This window comes from Dipodomys spectabilis, unplaced genomic scaffold (assembly GCF_019054845.1).
Source record: "Dipodomys spectabilis isolate Male_0828 unplaced genomic scaffold, ASM1905484v1 ptg000148l, whole genome shotgun sequence".
Taxonomy (NCBI): Eukaryota; Metazoa; Chordata; class Mammalia; order Rodentia; family Heteromyidae; genus Dipodomys; species Dipodomys spectabilis.
The window spans coordinates 3,137,005-3,152,443 of record NW_024870825.1 but is presented as its reverse complement, the minus strand read 5'-3'; the positions used below and the strand labels follow the sequence as shown (position 1 = coordinate 3,152,443).

Genomic DNA, 15,439 nt, shown 5'->3' with positions numbered 1-15,439 from the left:
AATGAAGGTTAGTCACAAAAAAAAAAAAACACTATTACATGAAAAATTTACAACAGGTGATAGTAGTATGTAAGTTTTTTTTTTTTAGAGAGATTTGAAAAGTGCTATATCTTAATAAGAGACAGGGGTCTCTACATGCGCACATGGACCTTAAAATGCATGAGGAAATGGAAGGCCCAGATACCGATGGAGAAAGAGACTTGCTTCTAGAGCAACAAGATGAGGATAAATCCTTTTTGCACTTAAAAATAAAGTTTGTATTGTCATTTCCTCTACTTGCATGACCAATAAATACAGCCACAACCTGTTTTAAAAACGTGACACTTGGCACAACCATGAACCTCTGGTGTGTGAGACTGAAGTCCTTTTAAACCCAGTAGTAATGATGGAATACATGAAGACTCAATTACCCTACAGATATACAATGTTAAAGATGGAAAGATAACTGGCTAATGTTGATGATCATGAATATATTCACCAAGAATATATTTTCATGGATTTTTGGAGTCTTGTTCCTATATTCACTTTCTCTCTAGACAATATTTATATAGAGAAAGGCAGCAAGTTTCTCGTCATTAAATGTGACCTTTATTAACACTGATTCGACATCTTTTTCTAAGGTCTAGTAAAGAGTTTTATTTAATAAGCTCCTTTTCCCCATATAAGAGCTTGAAATACTAGTCAGTAGATAGTCTATCTTTGAAGGGAAGGAGATTTTCCAAGTCCTCAACTAAAAACAATACACAAAGAAAATTTAGTTAATAAATTAAGCCTAGGAATTCCATCTTTAAAGAGTTAAGACTTTGGAGGAGGGAAACAAAATGTAGGTTTTTATTATTATTGCTTTATGAATTTGGGATGCCTCTTAGAATCCTCGCATTATCTTGGTAATTATAGAATGGCTTCCTGGGTGGGAGGGAAGACATATCCTTTTTAGTAGTTACCATAAAATCATTCTATTTACTGTTAGGAATATTAAGTCCTTTCCATATGCACATTTTAAAATTATCCCTCTGCTCCACAAAGTACTAAAACTTATAGCAACATTCTGCAAGTAACCTCAGGAATTGGCACGACAGATAGATAGTATACCAAAAAGGAAGAGCAGCGTCTGTCACTGCCGTCACCACATTACAAGTCAGAAGACGCCAGACTGCTCCACGCCTTGCTCCATCAAACCAAATAACCAATTTAATGATTTAGAAAAGTTGCAGTCATTTATTATCACTAAACTAGGATACAGCTTTGAGAGCAGTCAGAAACTCAAAACTTCTGCATTTATATTCATCAGTCTTCAAAGCATGCTATCAAAATCTAACACTCACATGGGACGCTCAGTCAGCCCCCAGATACACTACTAGCTAAATGTTTCTCTCCATTCTATCACAAGTCTAACATACAATCAATTTATTAGTACATGATTTTAAGCATTTCTTATGTTCTTTTCGTGTGTTTGTGAGGGTAGTGTTATAAAAGGAAAATGGGATTTGCTTCTTTTGACTGTGTTTCTGCAGACCCACTGGTTCCTGAGCGATTATACACAGTGCTGGCTGTCAGGGGACGGCCTCCTAGTTCATTAGAAGTGACCAGCTGAGACACGGACAGCGTCTGCTGGGTGGTAACTGGGAGGGGGAATTGGATCTTGGAAGACAAGAAAAATAAGAATGAAAACTTTTTGCTTTAACAGCCTTATTCTTCATGATTATTTTTAAAAGTTAATGTTGCCTGAGAAGAATTTTACTTTGCAACAGCCTGGTAAAGCTCTATGAAATTCTTCCGGACAGAAAAGTAAAAAATAAGAAATTACCCAAACCCACACACTTTGTGATAAACCCCTTCCCACAAAACAACAACAAAAAAAAAATACCCTCAAAAACCCTTAAAAACTAGTCTTGATAAACTAGAATTTACCCTAGAATTTATACACAGGATTTAAAAACACCTTTGTAATAATCACATAACCATTCATACCATTCTAATTACCTTATTTACAAAGATAACTAAAACCAACATCACTTCCAATTCATAAAATGGTTTACATTGAAATGTGTCTATTTTTCTTCATCCTTTGTAACAAAGATTACATATACATATACATATATATATATAAGGAATAATACAGATTCTAACTAATCACCGTAGTATTTGCTGATGGTTACTTTTCTATTGGTTTACACAGTGACCTCTAAACTTTGCTAATATGCATTTAACTACACAACAATATTGCACAAAGTAATATTTATATAAGATTAACCTATTTCAGAATATGTTAGAGAAAATTCATATTTGATAGTTCAAAAGATGCAGCCAAGTGTTCATGTTGACTGACATATGAAGCAGCATCTTTTTTTGCCTATGTTAATGCAAATATTTCAAATCTGACTAGGGGGGGATCAAATTGCACTGTAACCAGGTAGATATGAAAATCTGGTCTTAGGTGTGGGGAGTACTCTTCCTTTAATAAACAAAAAGGACAGTATCATTAAGAGAAAGAACAAGATAACACACTAACATCCTCAATTAACAGAAAGTTGATACCACACTAGCTATATGAACTGTGTCTATATGAAAACAGAATAAAAAGAAGGAAGGACAAGAAGGGAAGAGGGAAGAGGAAGTAAAGAGGAGGGAGTAGGGAGACAGGAGGAGGGAGGAAAGAGGAGGGGGAGGGGGGAAGGGAGGCAGGAGGAGGGGGAGGGGGCAAAAGGGAGCAGAAGGGGAGAGTAAGGGGGAGAAGGGAAGAGAATGGAGAAGGAAGAAGGAAGAAGGAAGAAAGAAAAAGAAAAGAAGAAATAATAATACTGAGGCAATGGGCTTTAATCTTCCTGAAACTCTAGGATAAAGCCTAGTGCCTGTTCTCTATTACAAATTAGCAAAACAGTAAAGAAGCCCAGTTATTCTCCAGGTGAAGCTGTGAGTGGTCTCCTAACTAGACACTTACAAAGAGGCTGACATCAAGTCACAACCAGTTTGCTATCCCAGTATGGTAGCTTTATCAGAAAGAACGGTCTTGTGGTAAGTTTAGAAACCAAATGGATGGTGCGGGCATGAGTGACACATTGACACCGTCTCCCTTGACCACCTCGTCTTCTACAGAGACCATTACTCTGGAAAAGAATGAATCACTGCATAATGAATGACCAAGGACTATTCTTCTTTACATTTTTTAATTGAAATATCCACTGGGCTTTAAATAACAGTTACAAAAAAGACAGAAAATGCTGTGCTTCCTCTTTTGTTAAGAAGCCAGAGAGCCACTGAATTTGCTTAGAAACCTGTTCTTTACAGCTGGATAAATAACTTACTTGCCCACATACACAGTTGCAGGACGTCTGTCCTGCAACCCATGCCATTTTTACTGTGGAAACTGATTTTGTGCCCTGAAGACACAGTACTAAACCACAAATCTGATTTACATTTAAAAAAGAAAAACAGCAAATATGGCAGAGACAAGGCAAGATAAGGGAAGTGAATAATTATCAAATAAGAATCTGTTATTCGAGAGAATTCTTGTTTTGAAGAGATTGAATTGTTACCTCACACCTTACAACAGAACATAGCAGCAGACCCACTATTACAGACTGTACTAACGGGATAAGATACAACTCTAAACTCTGCATAATCTGTGTAAAAAAGATATGCCTGACATTTGTGGAATGTCGTTTCTCTTTATAGAATTATAAGCAAGATTTCTCCAATAAAACTTAACGTAAGCCAGTTATAAAACTATAACTTCACATCAAAATTTAAAAAAGTTAAAAAATGTGTTTGAGTATGTACATATCAGACAGGAGTGCTTGAGTGTTCCTGCGGATTGTGTTGCTGGTCAGAGTCCAGTCTACTTTCCACCTTGAAAATGGGCACAGGCCTTGTCTTTGGAGCCTGTGGTGGGTGGAGCTCTGCTGGGGTTGAGAAGGGCAGCGATGCAGCTGTCAAAAGCCTAGTCTCTGGGCACTTGTCCTCAGCTTCCGCTTTTACCCTCATGCATTGGGAGTCAACGTCTAACTCTCTCTTTCCGGTAAAGCCGCTGTCCACGTGAGACTTGCTCTCGGTGCTCTGTGTGGCTTCCACAGCAGGGTGGTACTGTTTGAGCCGTATGTGCCAGGCGAGGCTGCACACTGCAGACACTGTTTTAAACTGGTGAATAACATTTCTAGGGATGAAGTAGATGTCATTGTCGCACAGCTGGATTCTAGCATACCGAATGCCTTCCCGCCTCATTTGGTTTAGTTTAGCTTCATCCACCCACTGCACACACTAAAGAAGATCAAAGACTTGCGTAAGACTTTTAAACAGGCAATTACCGCAGGAAAACAGTAGTATAGATAAAATGTGTTATAACAACTATCAGCTTAAAGTTAAGCAATATTAAACTTATAAATTGTTCTGTCTAGCCAGGCGCTGGTGGCTCACGCCTGTAATCCTAGCTACTCAGGAGGCTGAGATCTGAGGATCACGGTTCAAAGCCAGCCCGGGCAGGAAAGACTGTGAGACTCCTATCTCCAATAAGCCACCAGAAAACTGCAAGTGGCGCTGTAGCTCAAGTGGTAGAGCGCTCGCCTTGAGCTGAAGAGCTGAAGGACAGCGCCCAGGCCCAGAGTTCAAGCCCCACGACCGACAAAAAAAAATAATAATAATAAAATAAAATGTTCTGTCTGTAAACACTTTGCCTCCTGCCTCACTACCTGTCTGGTAGCCCAGGATGGGCCAGTGACCTCAGGAAGCACTCCTGTTAGTATCGGAAAGTCCTTGCCATGTAGAAGCAACACTGTACCACCCTGTCTAGTGTCTCAGGGCCCTTCTCAGGGCCTGCCGGACAAGAAGCTTCATGCTGAGACTGCTCATGGCCAGAAACAATATGCCTGGACACTCCAACCACCCCAGGCCCACCGATATCCCAGAGACAGCCAGAGTCCAAGCACTCCACTGAAAAAGCGCTGTTTGAAGGTGTCCAACACCTTTCTTTAACATACAGATAACTGAATAAGTATTAAATTCCCTACTCTGCCCATCTAGAGTAAGATAAGACACAAAGTAAACAGGTATACTTATTCCTAATGTCTTCTTCGAAGGGAAATAAGAAAAGGATCATCATTACCTGTGAAACTGGAGGCTCGTGAAGGTCTAGCTGAAGTCTCTGAACAACATCAGCAAAATCCTCAGCATGGAAGCAAACCACATCTTTGGTTATGCGAGGCTGGCCACTCCTAATATTAACAAAATTAAGTCTCAGGGACAAACATTCACAAAGAACAATAGTGACAACTTTCAGTTTCCAGTTCTTAGACATGCAACTACTAGCAAAAATAAAGAAAAAGTATTTTCTTGTTAGGACTAAGTATATATTTGCTACTTCCATTTTTTAAAAATAAGAACAAACTAAGGCATTTAAAATAAAAACATAAAATCAGCTTAGTTGTTGCAACATTAAAACAATAATCTTAAAAGAACAGTTTGCTAAGGAGAGAGTAGGAGCAACATAATACCAGCTTTGAGAGGATGGAGGAAGATCATGAGTTCAATGCCGGCCCAGGCTGCCTAGTGAGACCACATCTCAAACAGAAAGAATGCTTTCACTCTAAGCAAGATGCACGTGCAGTGCTCATCAGTCTGAAGCTCTATTTACTGAGCTTTGTGAAAATTAAGACTCTAACTGAATGTAAAAATACTGCAGCCACTTTGGGAAACAGTCTGGCAGTTCCTCAAAACATTAAAAACTGAATTGCCATATGATCCAGCAATTCTCCAAGGAAATGAAAGCCAGCACATGAAAAGATATTTGCATACCTATTTTCATAGCCAAATAGCCAAAAGGTAGAAGCAATTCAAATATCCATTAATAGTTTAGCAAAGAGTGAATGTCTGTGTGGAGGGGTCAGGAGATGGGGGGCCAGAATAGATTACACTCCTTAAAAAGGAAGGAGATTTATAGGAGAGAGAGGGATGGGGGACATAGTCCAAAGAGAAATGTACTCATTACCTGACAGGTAAACTCTAACTCCTCTATATATAACCTTTTTAACAACAATTAAAAAACAAACAAAAAGAAGCTAGGCGCTGGTGGTTCTCGTCCTGTAATCCTACCATGTGAGGATAATGGTTTGAAGCCAGCCCAGGCAGGAAAGTCTGTGACACTCTTATCTCCAATTAACCACCGGAAGTAGCACTGTAGGTCATAGTGGTAGAATACTAACCTTGAGCAGAAAAAGCTCAGGCACAGTGCCCAGGCCCTGAGTTCAAGCCCCACAATCAACCAAAAAAAAAAAAAGGAAGGAGACTCTCATACTTGCTTCAGCATGGATAAACCATGAGGACATTGTAAAAAAAAAAAAAATAAGCCAGTCACAAAAAGACAAAACACGATGCCTCCACTTAGGTAAGGTAACAGAAAGAAAGTAGAACAATAGTTCCCAGAGCCTAGAGGTAAGTGAGGAAGTGATGAGTTTTCAGGACAAAGGGTTTAGGTTTGTCAGATTAAAAAAAGTTTTAGATATCTTTCACAACAATGTGATTATAATAAATATGGACACATATTTTTCAAGTGTGTACACTTGTATTTTACCACAAGCTTAAATGGGTCTCCTATCTTTTTTTTTGGTCATAGGCTTGGATGCTGTTCCTCAGCTCTTCAGCTCAAGGCTAGCCCTCCACGGCTTGAGCCACAATGCCACTTCTGGCTTTTTCTGCTTATGTGGTGCTGAGGAATAGAATCCAGGGACTCATGCATGCAAGGCAAGTGCTCTACCATGGTGCCACCTTCCCAGCCTGGTCTCCTATCTTTTAAGTTTACGTTTTCTTTTCCCAATCCTGGGGCTTGAACTCTGGGCCTGGGTTCTTTCCCTGAGCTTCTTTTTGCTCAAGACTCTACCACTTGAGCCACGGTGCCACTCCTAACTTGGTCTGAGTACTTATGGAGATGAGTGTCACCGACTTTCCTGCCCAAGCTGGCTTCAAACCTTGATCCTCAGATCTCAGACTTCTGAGTAGCAAGGATTACAGGCATGAGCCACAGACGCCCAGATTAAGAGTTTACATTTTCTTAGACAACATTAACGAACCTTGCAATTGAGTTCCATTCACTCACCATTCACCAAACTGGACAGCTTTCAAAACCCCGACAGCAGCTGTACTCTGCCAATCAAACCCCTGGCCTACATGGTCAGCATGAGCTCTCGTCCTGTCTTCAAAGAGGACTTCACGGGGTTCACTGGTCCGAGGTAGGTACTGGAGATTTTTTATTTCATTCATTGATCTAGAGTTCATTTGGTGGTGAAACAAGAAAAACAATTAGAAGAGACCAAAAGAAAAAAAGAAAACCATATATATGTATCTTAATGAGTTTGCCAAAACACAAAATTTAAGATGAAGGCTGAAAACAGGGTATCATGACTTTGATCATTAGCATGCAACAATCTCTATTATAATGATTAATATGGTGTGTCCTTTCCCTGTAGACCATAATAAAGTAGAAGCTAAATATCTGAATAGGTTCAAATGTAGAGTTTAGTTGTCTGGCAACAGAAAATACAGTTCAAAGTTAAAAAGCTAATTGCTTTTTTATATTTCTCATCTATAAAGGGATCATAAAAGAATGAAGAAACAACAAAGCAAGTGAATTAGTGAATGAGCAGGAACAATACGACAAATTACAATGTCTTACACTTAAGTAGAGCAGAGGAAGCCACTAATCTAGAATATGCAAGGAACTGACAGCCAAAAGGGCAGCAGACCTGCCCAACAGACTTGAACAAGCCTCAGCCAAAAAACTAGCTATCAAAACAGGGCAGAAAGGAAGTGAAGCTGAGAAAAGGGGAAATCAGGTGACGTTTTTCAAGAAAACCAGGAGCCTGCCACTCTTGGATGTAAAAAGAAGAGTCAGCACAGCTGTGGCTGGGCATCCTTTCTGACCCTTCGCTCACTCAGCTCTGTCTCACTAGGCATCTGATGCTGCCCTCTATGTCATCTCCTCACAGGCTCCAGACATGAATCTGGATGGCTCCTGTCAAGTTACAGCCAGCTCATTTCCCTTGCAGTAGCTATTTTAGGCAGGGAATGAACTGATTCTGTTTGAGCGTATGAAAGGAGATCTGCCGAGTCTTGTGGGAGGTTTCCCAGCTCTTTAGACAAAGTAAAGCAAAGTCTTTTTCTTCTATTAGATACAACCAGACACAGATGTGATGCTTCAAATGCTATAACCTGAGCAAGCATACAGGTGGCGGGGGCGGGGCAGGGGCAAGGCACAGGGTTGATAAAGCGGAGAGAAGGAAATGGCCTGGTTCTTTGAGCCATACCATCCAGACCTCTTGATAGATTAGATAACATTTTACTTTACTAAGCACTTTGTGTCAATATTTTTTGCTTATAATCCAAAAACATTCTGCATGTTCTGGGCACAGCAAGTCTACCATCTGACTATATAGCTATCTGATGTTTACTGCTTTACCTGCTCAGTACCCACCCCCCCTCCCGGACAAAAACGTATGATTTCCACAGAGTATTTCCAGATATCACCTTAAGTTGCTAGGGTTACTCTGTGTTGAGCTCAAATAACATCTACTTGTGAGTTCTAAGTTAGAAAGTTCTCACACTAGTCCATGAAAACTCACTTTGGGGCTGGGGCTCTGGCTTTGAATTGCAATTTCCATAGCCCATGCTGATAAATCATTTCCATCTCATTAAAATTAGATTTCTCAATATACTAAAGTTAATCTATATTTATGTGTACAACAGACAAAATATGTCAGTGTAATAAGAACTAATGAAGCCCAATACTGGTTACACTATGCGTCATGAGCACAAAGATGAGTGAAACAGTCCCTCTGTCTCCAAGGAGCTCAAAATTTATCAAGCAATAAAAAACGTAAACAGATCACTAAAGAATAGAATGCTACAGCATTGTGCTTGAACACAAAAACTCAAGAGACGGTGCTGCCCAGGCCCTGAGTTCAAGCCCAGCATGCATGCATGTGCGCACGCACACACAGGCATGCATGCACAGGCACATGCACAGACACACACACAGACACAAACAAAGAAGTTTATCCTTTATCATGCACGTAGTTAGGACTCAGATTTTGAGAACAGAAGTAAAAAGGAACTAGGTGCCAGTGGCTTATGCCTGTAATCTTACTTAGGAGTCCGAGAATAGGAGGGTCAAAGTTTGAGGCTAGTTCAATTGGAAAAGTTCAAGAGACCATTTTTTAAGCCCATAGCTAGCACATTGATGTGAACCTCCCAAAGTATATGGGAGTCTAAAATTGAGGGGATCGTGGGTCCAGGCCAGCCTAGGCAGAAAAATCAACAGGAGTCCAGCTCCATGGAGGAGAACCTGGATGTAGTGGTAGGCACTTGTGATCTCAGCCTAAAGTAGGTCCATCATATGCTGAACACATACCCAGGCAGGAAGTAGGGCCTTAACCTAAACCTAGCCAATAAAAAATGCCTACCAAGTATGAAGTCTCAAGTTCAAATCTCAGTACCAGAAAAAAAAAAGAAAAAACTTGGTTGATAGGACAATGCCTCCCCCTGATGACTGTATAATGAATTCCCTAAACTAGGGGATTGACAATTAGAAGACTTACCTAAGAGAGCTCTTAGAATAATGCAGACATGGGTTCCAAATCCCACTCATGTCTTAACTTGCAAGGCAAGCACGCTCACTGCTCAGCCCCACGGTGTTTTGATAAATAGTCAGGAGTAACTAGAAGATTGTCTGGGTGAGAAGGGGAAGGCTTACCGTCGCCTTTTGAAGGGAGACTTTGGCATGTCCGCCGTCGGGATCATCTGCTCCCCCGGCCTCACCCACATGATGGGTCCGTCATCACTCTGGGACCTGCACTGCAGTCGGAGGCTGGAAAGCGTACCCCAGGGCAGAGTCATCTGGAAATCAAAGGAAAGAGGAACAGGAAAAAAAACTTCAAGCTATTTGTAGATTAATCTTCATTCAAATAAATGTTCTGAGGGTTTTTTTACATGTATATAAAGAAATACATGCTGTATCACATAGCAATTATATAAAAAGTAATTTATATACAAAATAATAAAAGTATTTTGTTCCACTACTTTTCTGAACATTTTCATTCAAAACACTGCATAAAATCTAATCTTATCCAGGCACTGGTGGCTCACACTTGTAATCCTAGCTACTCAGGAGGCTGAGATCTAAGGATCGCAGTTCAAAGCCAGGCTGGGCAGGAATGTCTGTGAGATTCTATTAACCACCAGAACACCAGAAGTAGCTCTTTGGCTCAAGCAGTACAATGCTTGCCTTGAGCTAGAGAGCTCAGAGACTACACCCAAGCCCAGAGTTCAAGCCCCACAACTCACAAAAAAAAACCAAAACATTTAATTTTAACAGATGTGATTAGTAACAATCAGAACTTTAATCTAAATTAATACTTACTTTCAAAAATGGGGATTCTTCTAACATATCAAGGAACTCTGGGAAATAATCACCAACTTCTTCATCGACTGCTCCAACAAGACTTATCTGCCGCATGGGACCTGCTCGGTAAGTGCCACAGCAGTACGTCCTGTTGACCTGAGATACAGTGAAACAGAGAGGGGAGACAGGTCTGATTTTTCAGTCTAAAAAAAATGAGAATAGAGTATTATTTCCAATATTGCTGCTACTTCTACATACTAAGAACTCAGTAGTCTGTACAGATCCCATAAACACACTGTTATCACATGTTTCAACAGAAATTCCAACACCTCAAAGATAAAGATAAATTTCTATAAGAATGATGAGTTTTGAATTTTGAAAATACCTAGTCATTCATCTGCATGTAGTGGGGAAAAACAATAAACAGTAATGTGACAGGGCAGGGGGAAAGAGCATGGCCAAATTAATCTTCCATATTCATTGTGAGTCTATTTCAGGTTAGATACCAGACTGAACATTATCAAATTCAACGCCCACATGCCATAACCTTCATATGTGAAAGCTAAACCTAAAAGTATACATAATCATGAGCATAAACGCAAGTATATACCTGTATACATAGACAGACAGACAAGACACACACACACACACACAGAGAGATAAGCACAGAGTATGAGTCTAAGGAACTACATAGGCTGGAAAGGGAAAAAGGAGTAAGATAAAGTAGATAGAAAATTCTGAGATACACTGCAGCTATACATGACAACAAAAAGAACCTCAATGAAAGCTGCTGATGAGGAAAAAGGGAGGTGGGGTACTAGTCAGAGGCCATGGGGCTAACCAGGGCAAAACCTGTTGAAATAGGTATAGGCACGCATGAAAATAGAAACCATGAAACCTTCTGGGAGGAAAAGGGAAAATAGGGTAATAAAAGGAAAGAGATTGGAATACATTGTACACATGTGTGAAAATGTAATGAAATCCCTCTTTGAATAAGTAATGTATGTTAAAAAATGGGGACTCCAAGCCAGGTACCAGTGACTCATGCCTGTAATCCTAGCGAGACTTGAGATCTGAGAATCGCAGTTCAAAGCCAGCCTGAGCAGGAAAGTCCGTGAGACTCTCATCTCCAAGAAACCACCAGAAAACCGGAAGTGGCACTGTGGCTCAAGTGATAGAGCACTAGCCTTGAGCTGAAGAGCTGAAGGACAGCTCCCAGGCCCAGAGTTCAAGCTCCACTACTGACAAAAAAAAGTGGGGGGACCCCAAGGCCTGTTACTTCACATAAGACCCTTTCACTTTAGGCAAGTTGCTCTTCCTTTATCACTTATCTGTATGCCCACGGATTTTTCTTGCTTATCTGCCCAATTTGGAATGTCCTCTTTTATTCCTCTACTACAAGCCTAACTTGTTTGTTTTTTTGGTTTGGTTGATACTGTTTTTCACAAAGGTTCTTGTGCTTTTTTCTTTTTTTTAAAAGCCTGACTAGCCTGGAATGTGATCCCCCTACTGAGTAGCTGAGATTACAGTCATGCACTATACCATACCCTGTCCAATTTCTGTTGGCTTTTCCTTCATTTTTGGTGCCAGTCCTGGATTCTGTCCCTGACTTTTTTGTTGTTGCTGGTGGTGGTGGTGATAGTCATGGGGCTTGAACTCAGGGCCTGAGCGCTGTCACTAAGCTCTTTTGCTCAAGGCTAGTGTTCTACTACTTTGAATTACAGTTCTTCTTTTGGTTTTCTGGCAGTTCACTGGAGATAAGAGTCTCATTAATTTTCCTGCCCAGGCTGGCTTTGAACTGCCATCCTCAGATCTCAACCAGGTCCTGAAAAGCTAGGATGACAGGCATGAGACACCTGCACCTGACCCAACTTCTCTTCTAAGATATCACTTTTTGTTTGGGCTGATCCTCCTATCTCCACCTCCAGAGTGGCTGGAATACAGAAACTGAGCCTCCACACACAGCTGGAATGTCCTTTAACCTGCTGCCCAAGTGTTAACCATCTTTCAAACATCAACATTTAATCTTGAAAGTCTTCCTAAATCACACTCTATCACCCTCCCCTTTATCTGAAATCTAAGCTTATCTGCAAGCACATAAACAACTTTTTCTGTAGAAGTTGAGAACCTCTTGGGGCAAGAATTATTTCAGGGGGCTGGGAAGGTGGCTCAGTGGTAGAGCGCTTGCCTTGCATGCCTGAGGCCCTGAGTTCCATTCCTCAGCACCATATAAGCAAAAAGCTGGAAGTGGCGCTGTGGCTCAAGTGGCAGAGCGCTAGCCTTGAGCTGAAGAGCTGAGGGACAGCGCCCAGGCCCAGAGTTCAGGCCCCACGACCAGATCCAAAAAAAAAAAAAAAGAATTATTTCAGATTTAGGTTTTTTTCCAGTTCTGGATTATTTGTATATGTTTACAGGCTAAGCTCCCTATTGCAAAAACCAAAATCTGAAATGTTTCGAAACATAAAATTCTTTGGTGTTGAATTAAGGTTGTTCAACCTGGGTCAAGTTCTTGTAAGTACAAACTGCAGCCCAGAGCAACCTCCCTCGCACACAACTGGAATCTACCTACGGTCCACACCATTAGTTCTCTCCGTCATTGAAGACAGAAAAGTTTTGCCAAAAGGAAAACCGACAGAGAGCACCTGGCATAGACATGCCACGTTAGAGACAGTTTATCCTGTCTGCCCTTTATTGTTTCTCTACTCTTATCCTACCTCCAATTGAGAATATATTTTTCTACTAGGTAGAAAACTTAATCTTATGCATACAAACAGACTGGCTGTAATATTCCACTCAGGACTTGTACCTGGTTAGGGAGTTACCAGCATTTTCTATGTCAGCTACGATACAGATTAAGCTGGGTGTGGTAGTACAGTACCATAACTAGTACTCAAGAGACTAAAACATGGGCTGGGAAGTTGGCTCAGTGGTAGAGTGCTTGCCTTGCATGCATGCGGCCCTGGGTTCGATTCCTCAGCGCCACATAAGCAGAAAAAGCTGGAAGTGGTTCTGTGACTCAAGTGGTAGAGTGCTAACCTTGAGCTACAGAGCTGAGGGACAGCACCCAGGCCCCAAGACCAACAACAACAACAAAAAAAAAAAAAAGAAAAGAAAGAAAAAAAGACTAAAACAGAAAGGTCTCTATTTCAAGGCCAGACCCCCCTGCCTCCAAAAAAAAAAAAAAATTAAGTTGAAAAGCTAACATATACCTGTAGTTAATATACAGTAGATCTCTACTTAACATTCAAAAACAACTTTAATAACCAGTCATTATTATTTTTTATTAATTCAGTGTATTTTTTTTGTTTATGTGGTACTAAGGAAACTAATCCAGGGCCTCATGCATACTAGGCAAGCACTCTACAATTAAGCCACATTACCAGCCCATGTTATTATTTTAAATGCTATCTTTTTCCTTAGCATAAAGCAATTTATATATTTCATCATTTAGTACTTCTTACATAATTTCACATTATTAGTCCCTTAGAAAACTTTTATAATTGACTCATTTTATGCTATAGAAAATTTAACGTCACTCATATATACACAGAAAAAAGGATCGCAGATGTTACCTTCATATAGTGCAAAGCCCTACCTTTCTTTATAAATTTTTTTACCAAAATTACTTTAGGTGACCCTTAAGTAAAAAGGGTCAGATATTGAACATATGCTCACTGGTGCTAGTGAGTATATTATTCAGCTCTGGAGATCAAACCCAGGGCTTCACATAGGGTAGACAAGCACTGGACCATGAAGCTACATCACCCCAGGCCTCACTCCCATATTCTGTATGTATTACCTTCAGTAGGTTCATACAATAATTATGCTGTCAAAAGCCAGGGAGGCAACATGGAAAAGAAAATTCTCATATACAGGTAAGAAAGAAGGAGATAGAAGAACCCTTTCTAATCATTCTTCCATCCTTCCTAAGCCGCAAACCCTAAATAACTAAGCCAGATTTAACCTTCAGTACCAGTTTTCCCAAGCACTCTCTTGACTATTCGCAATTATGAGAAATTCTTTTACCACGGAAAGCTTCCAATTTATACAGGTAGTGGTGCCTCGTTAAAAGAATGCCCTAAAGACCTATCTCCTATTTCAGAGACTTTATAGTTTAGAAATTCAAGTCCAATCCTAAAGAAGTACATTGCCATATGGCAGTTTTCAATTTGCTTGGCCGGCTAGCTTTTAAATTATGCAGTCCTTAGTGCATTATTGATTTGAAGGGATCCATGTTACTTTACCTTTTATACATAGTGAGAATTAAGAATTTTACAAGCAAGTTTGCCTAATTCAAACACCATTAAATCTAACAATTAAGAGAAGACAATTAAAACTGCAGACACATAGAATAATATGTGACACAAATAAACACAAAGCATCTTTTCCTATCTGAAAGTAGTGGAAGTAACTTAAGCAGGAAAGAAACAATAAAAGAGAGGGGAGCAAGATCACAAAGTTTTATGACCTCATAACTTTGTTAAAATCAAATGCTGTTTTCCTCTACACACAGTTTCTTATAAGGATCTTCAAAGTGCATACCTTCATGTGAATACTAATACTGTATCTATTTGAATGACAAAGAATTAACATTAAATTTTTATTTAATAGAACAGCTAGTAAATAATTGTAGGACTAGGACTAGATAGAGAGCTGCAATATAGAAGATCTAGAAAAAGATAGCTCACTTATAGCCTTGCTACAAAGGATTTTCACCCCCATCAAGCAGAGCCCACACATCTACTCATCTCATGTGACACCGCCTCACTCTGTTCTATTCCTTGTACCATGCCTGCCTACAAACCCTAACCTACACCACCTCCATTTCACGAGCCAGAAAATGCCTCTTAAACTTAAGCCCAGTTTTAGTCGGATACCTTGTAATGTGCACCTAATGCACCTGAACCTACATTTCCAACCAGCATTCTATTTCTCTAAAAGTCTACTTCACATCTTTACCAATGCACCTGACCTTTTGTTTGTTAAACATCATCATTGCTTCTGCCACCCCAATTACCTGAAACACATCACTAATGATCTCATTGCTGCTCAACA

General features: G+C 40.1%; 1 protein-coding gene across 1 annotated transcript in view; it reads right to left on the bottom strand.

The window, feature by feature from the left end:
• Positions 1 to 3,148: 3,148 nt before the first annotated feature.
• The window catches only part of Rsbn1 (round spermatid basic protein 1), a 45,079-nt gene continuing 32,788 nt past the window's right edge, over positions 3,149 to 15,439 (bottom strand). The window contains exons 3-7 of the mRNA XM_042692287.1: positions 10,403 to 10,540; positions 9,737 to 9,879; positions 7,085 to 7,252; positions 5,099 to 5,207; positions 3,149 to 4,257 (exon numbers count right to left, since the gene is read on the bottom strand). Of these exons, the coding sequence (XP_042548221.1) occupies positions 3,784 to 4,257; positions 5,099 to 5,207; positions 7,085 to 7,252; positions 9,737 to 9,879; positions 10,403 to 10,540 (1,032 nt within the window). The 3' untranslated portion in view covers positions 3,149 to 3,783. The remainder of the gene's footprint in view (positions 4,258 to 5,098; positions 5,208 to 7,084; positions 7,253 to 9,736; positions 9,880 to 10,402; positions 10,541 to 15,439) is intronic.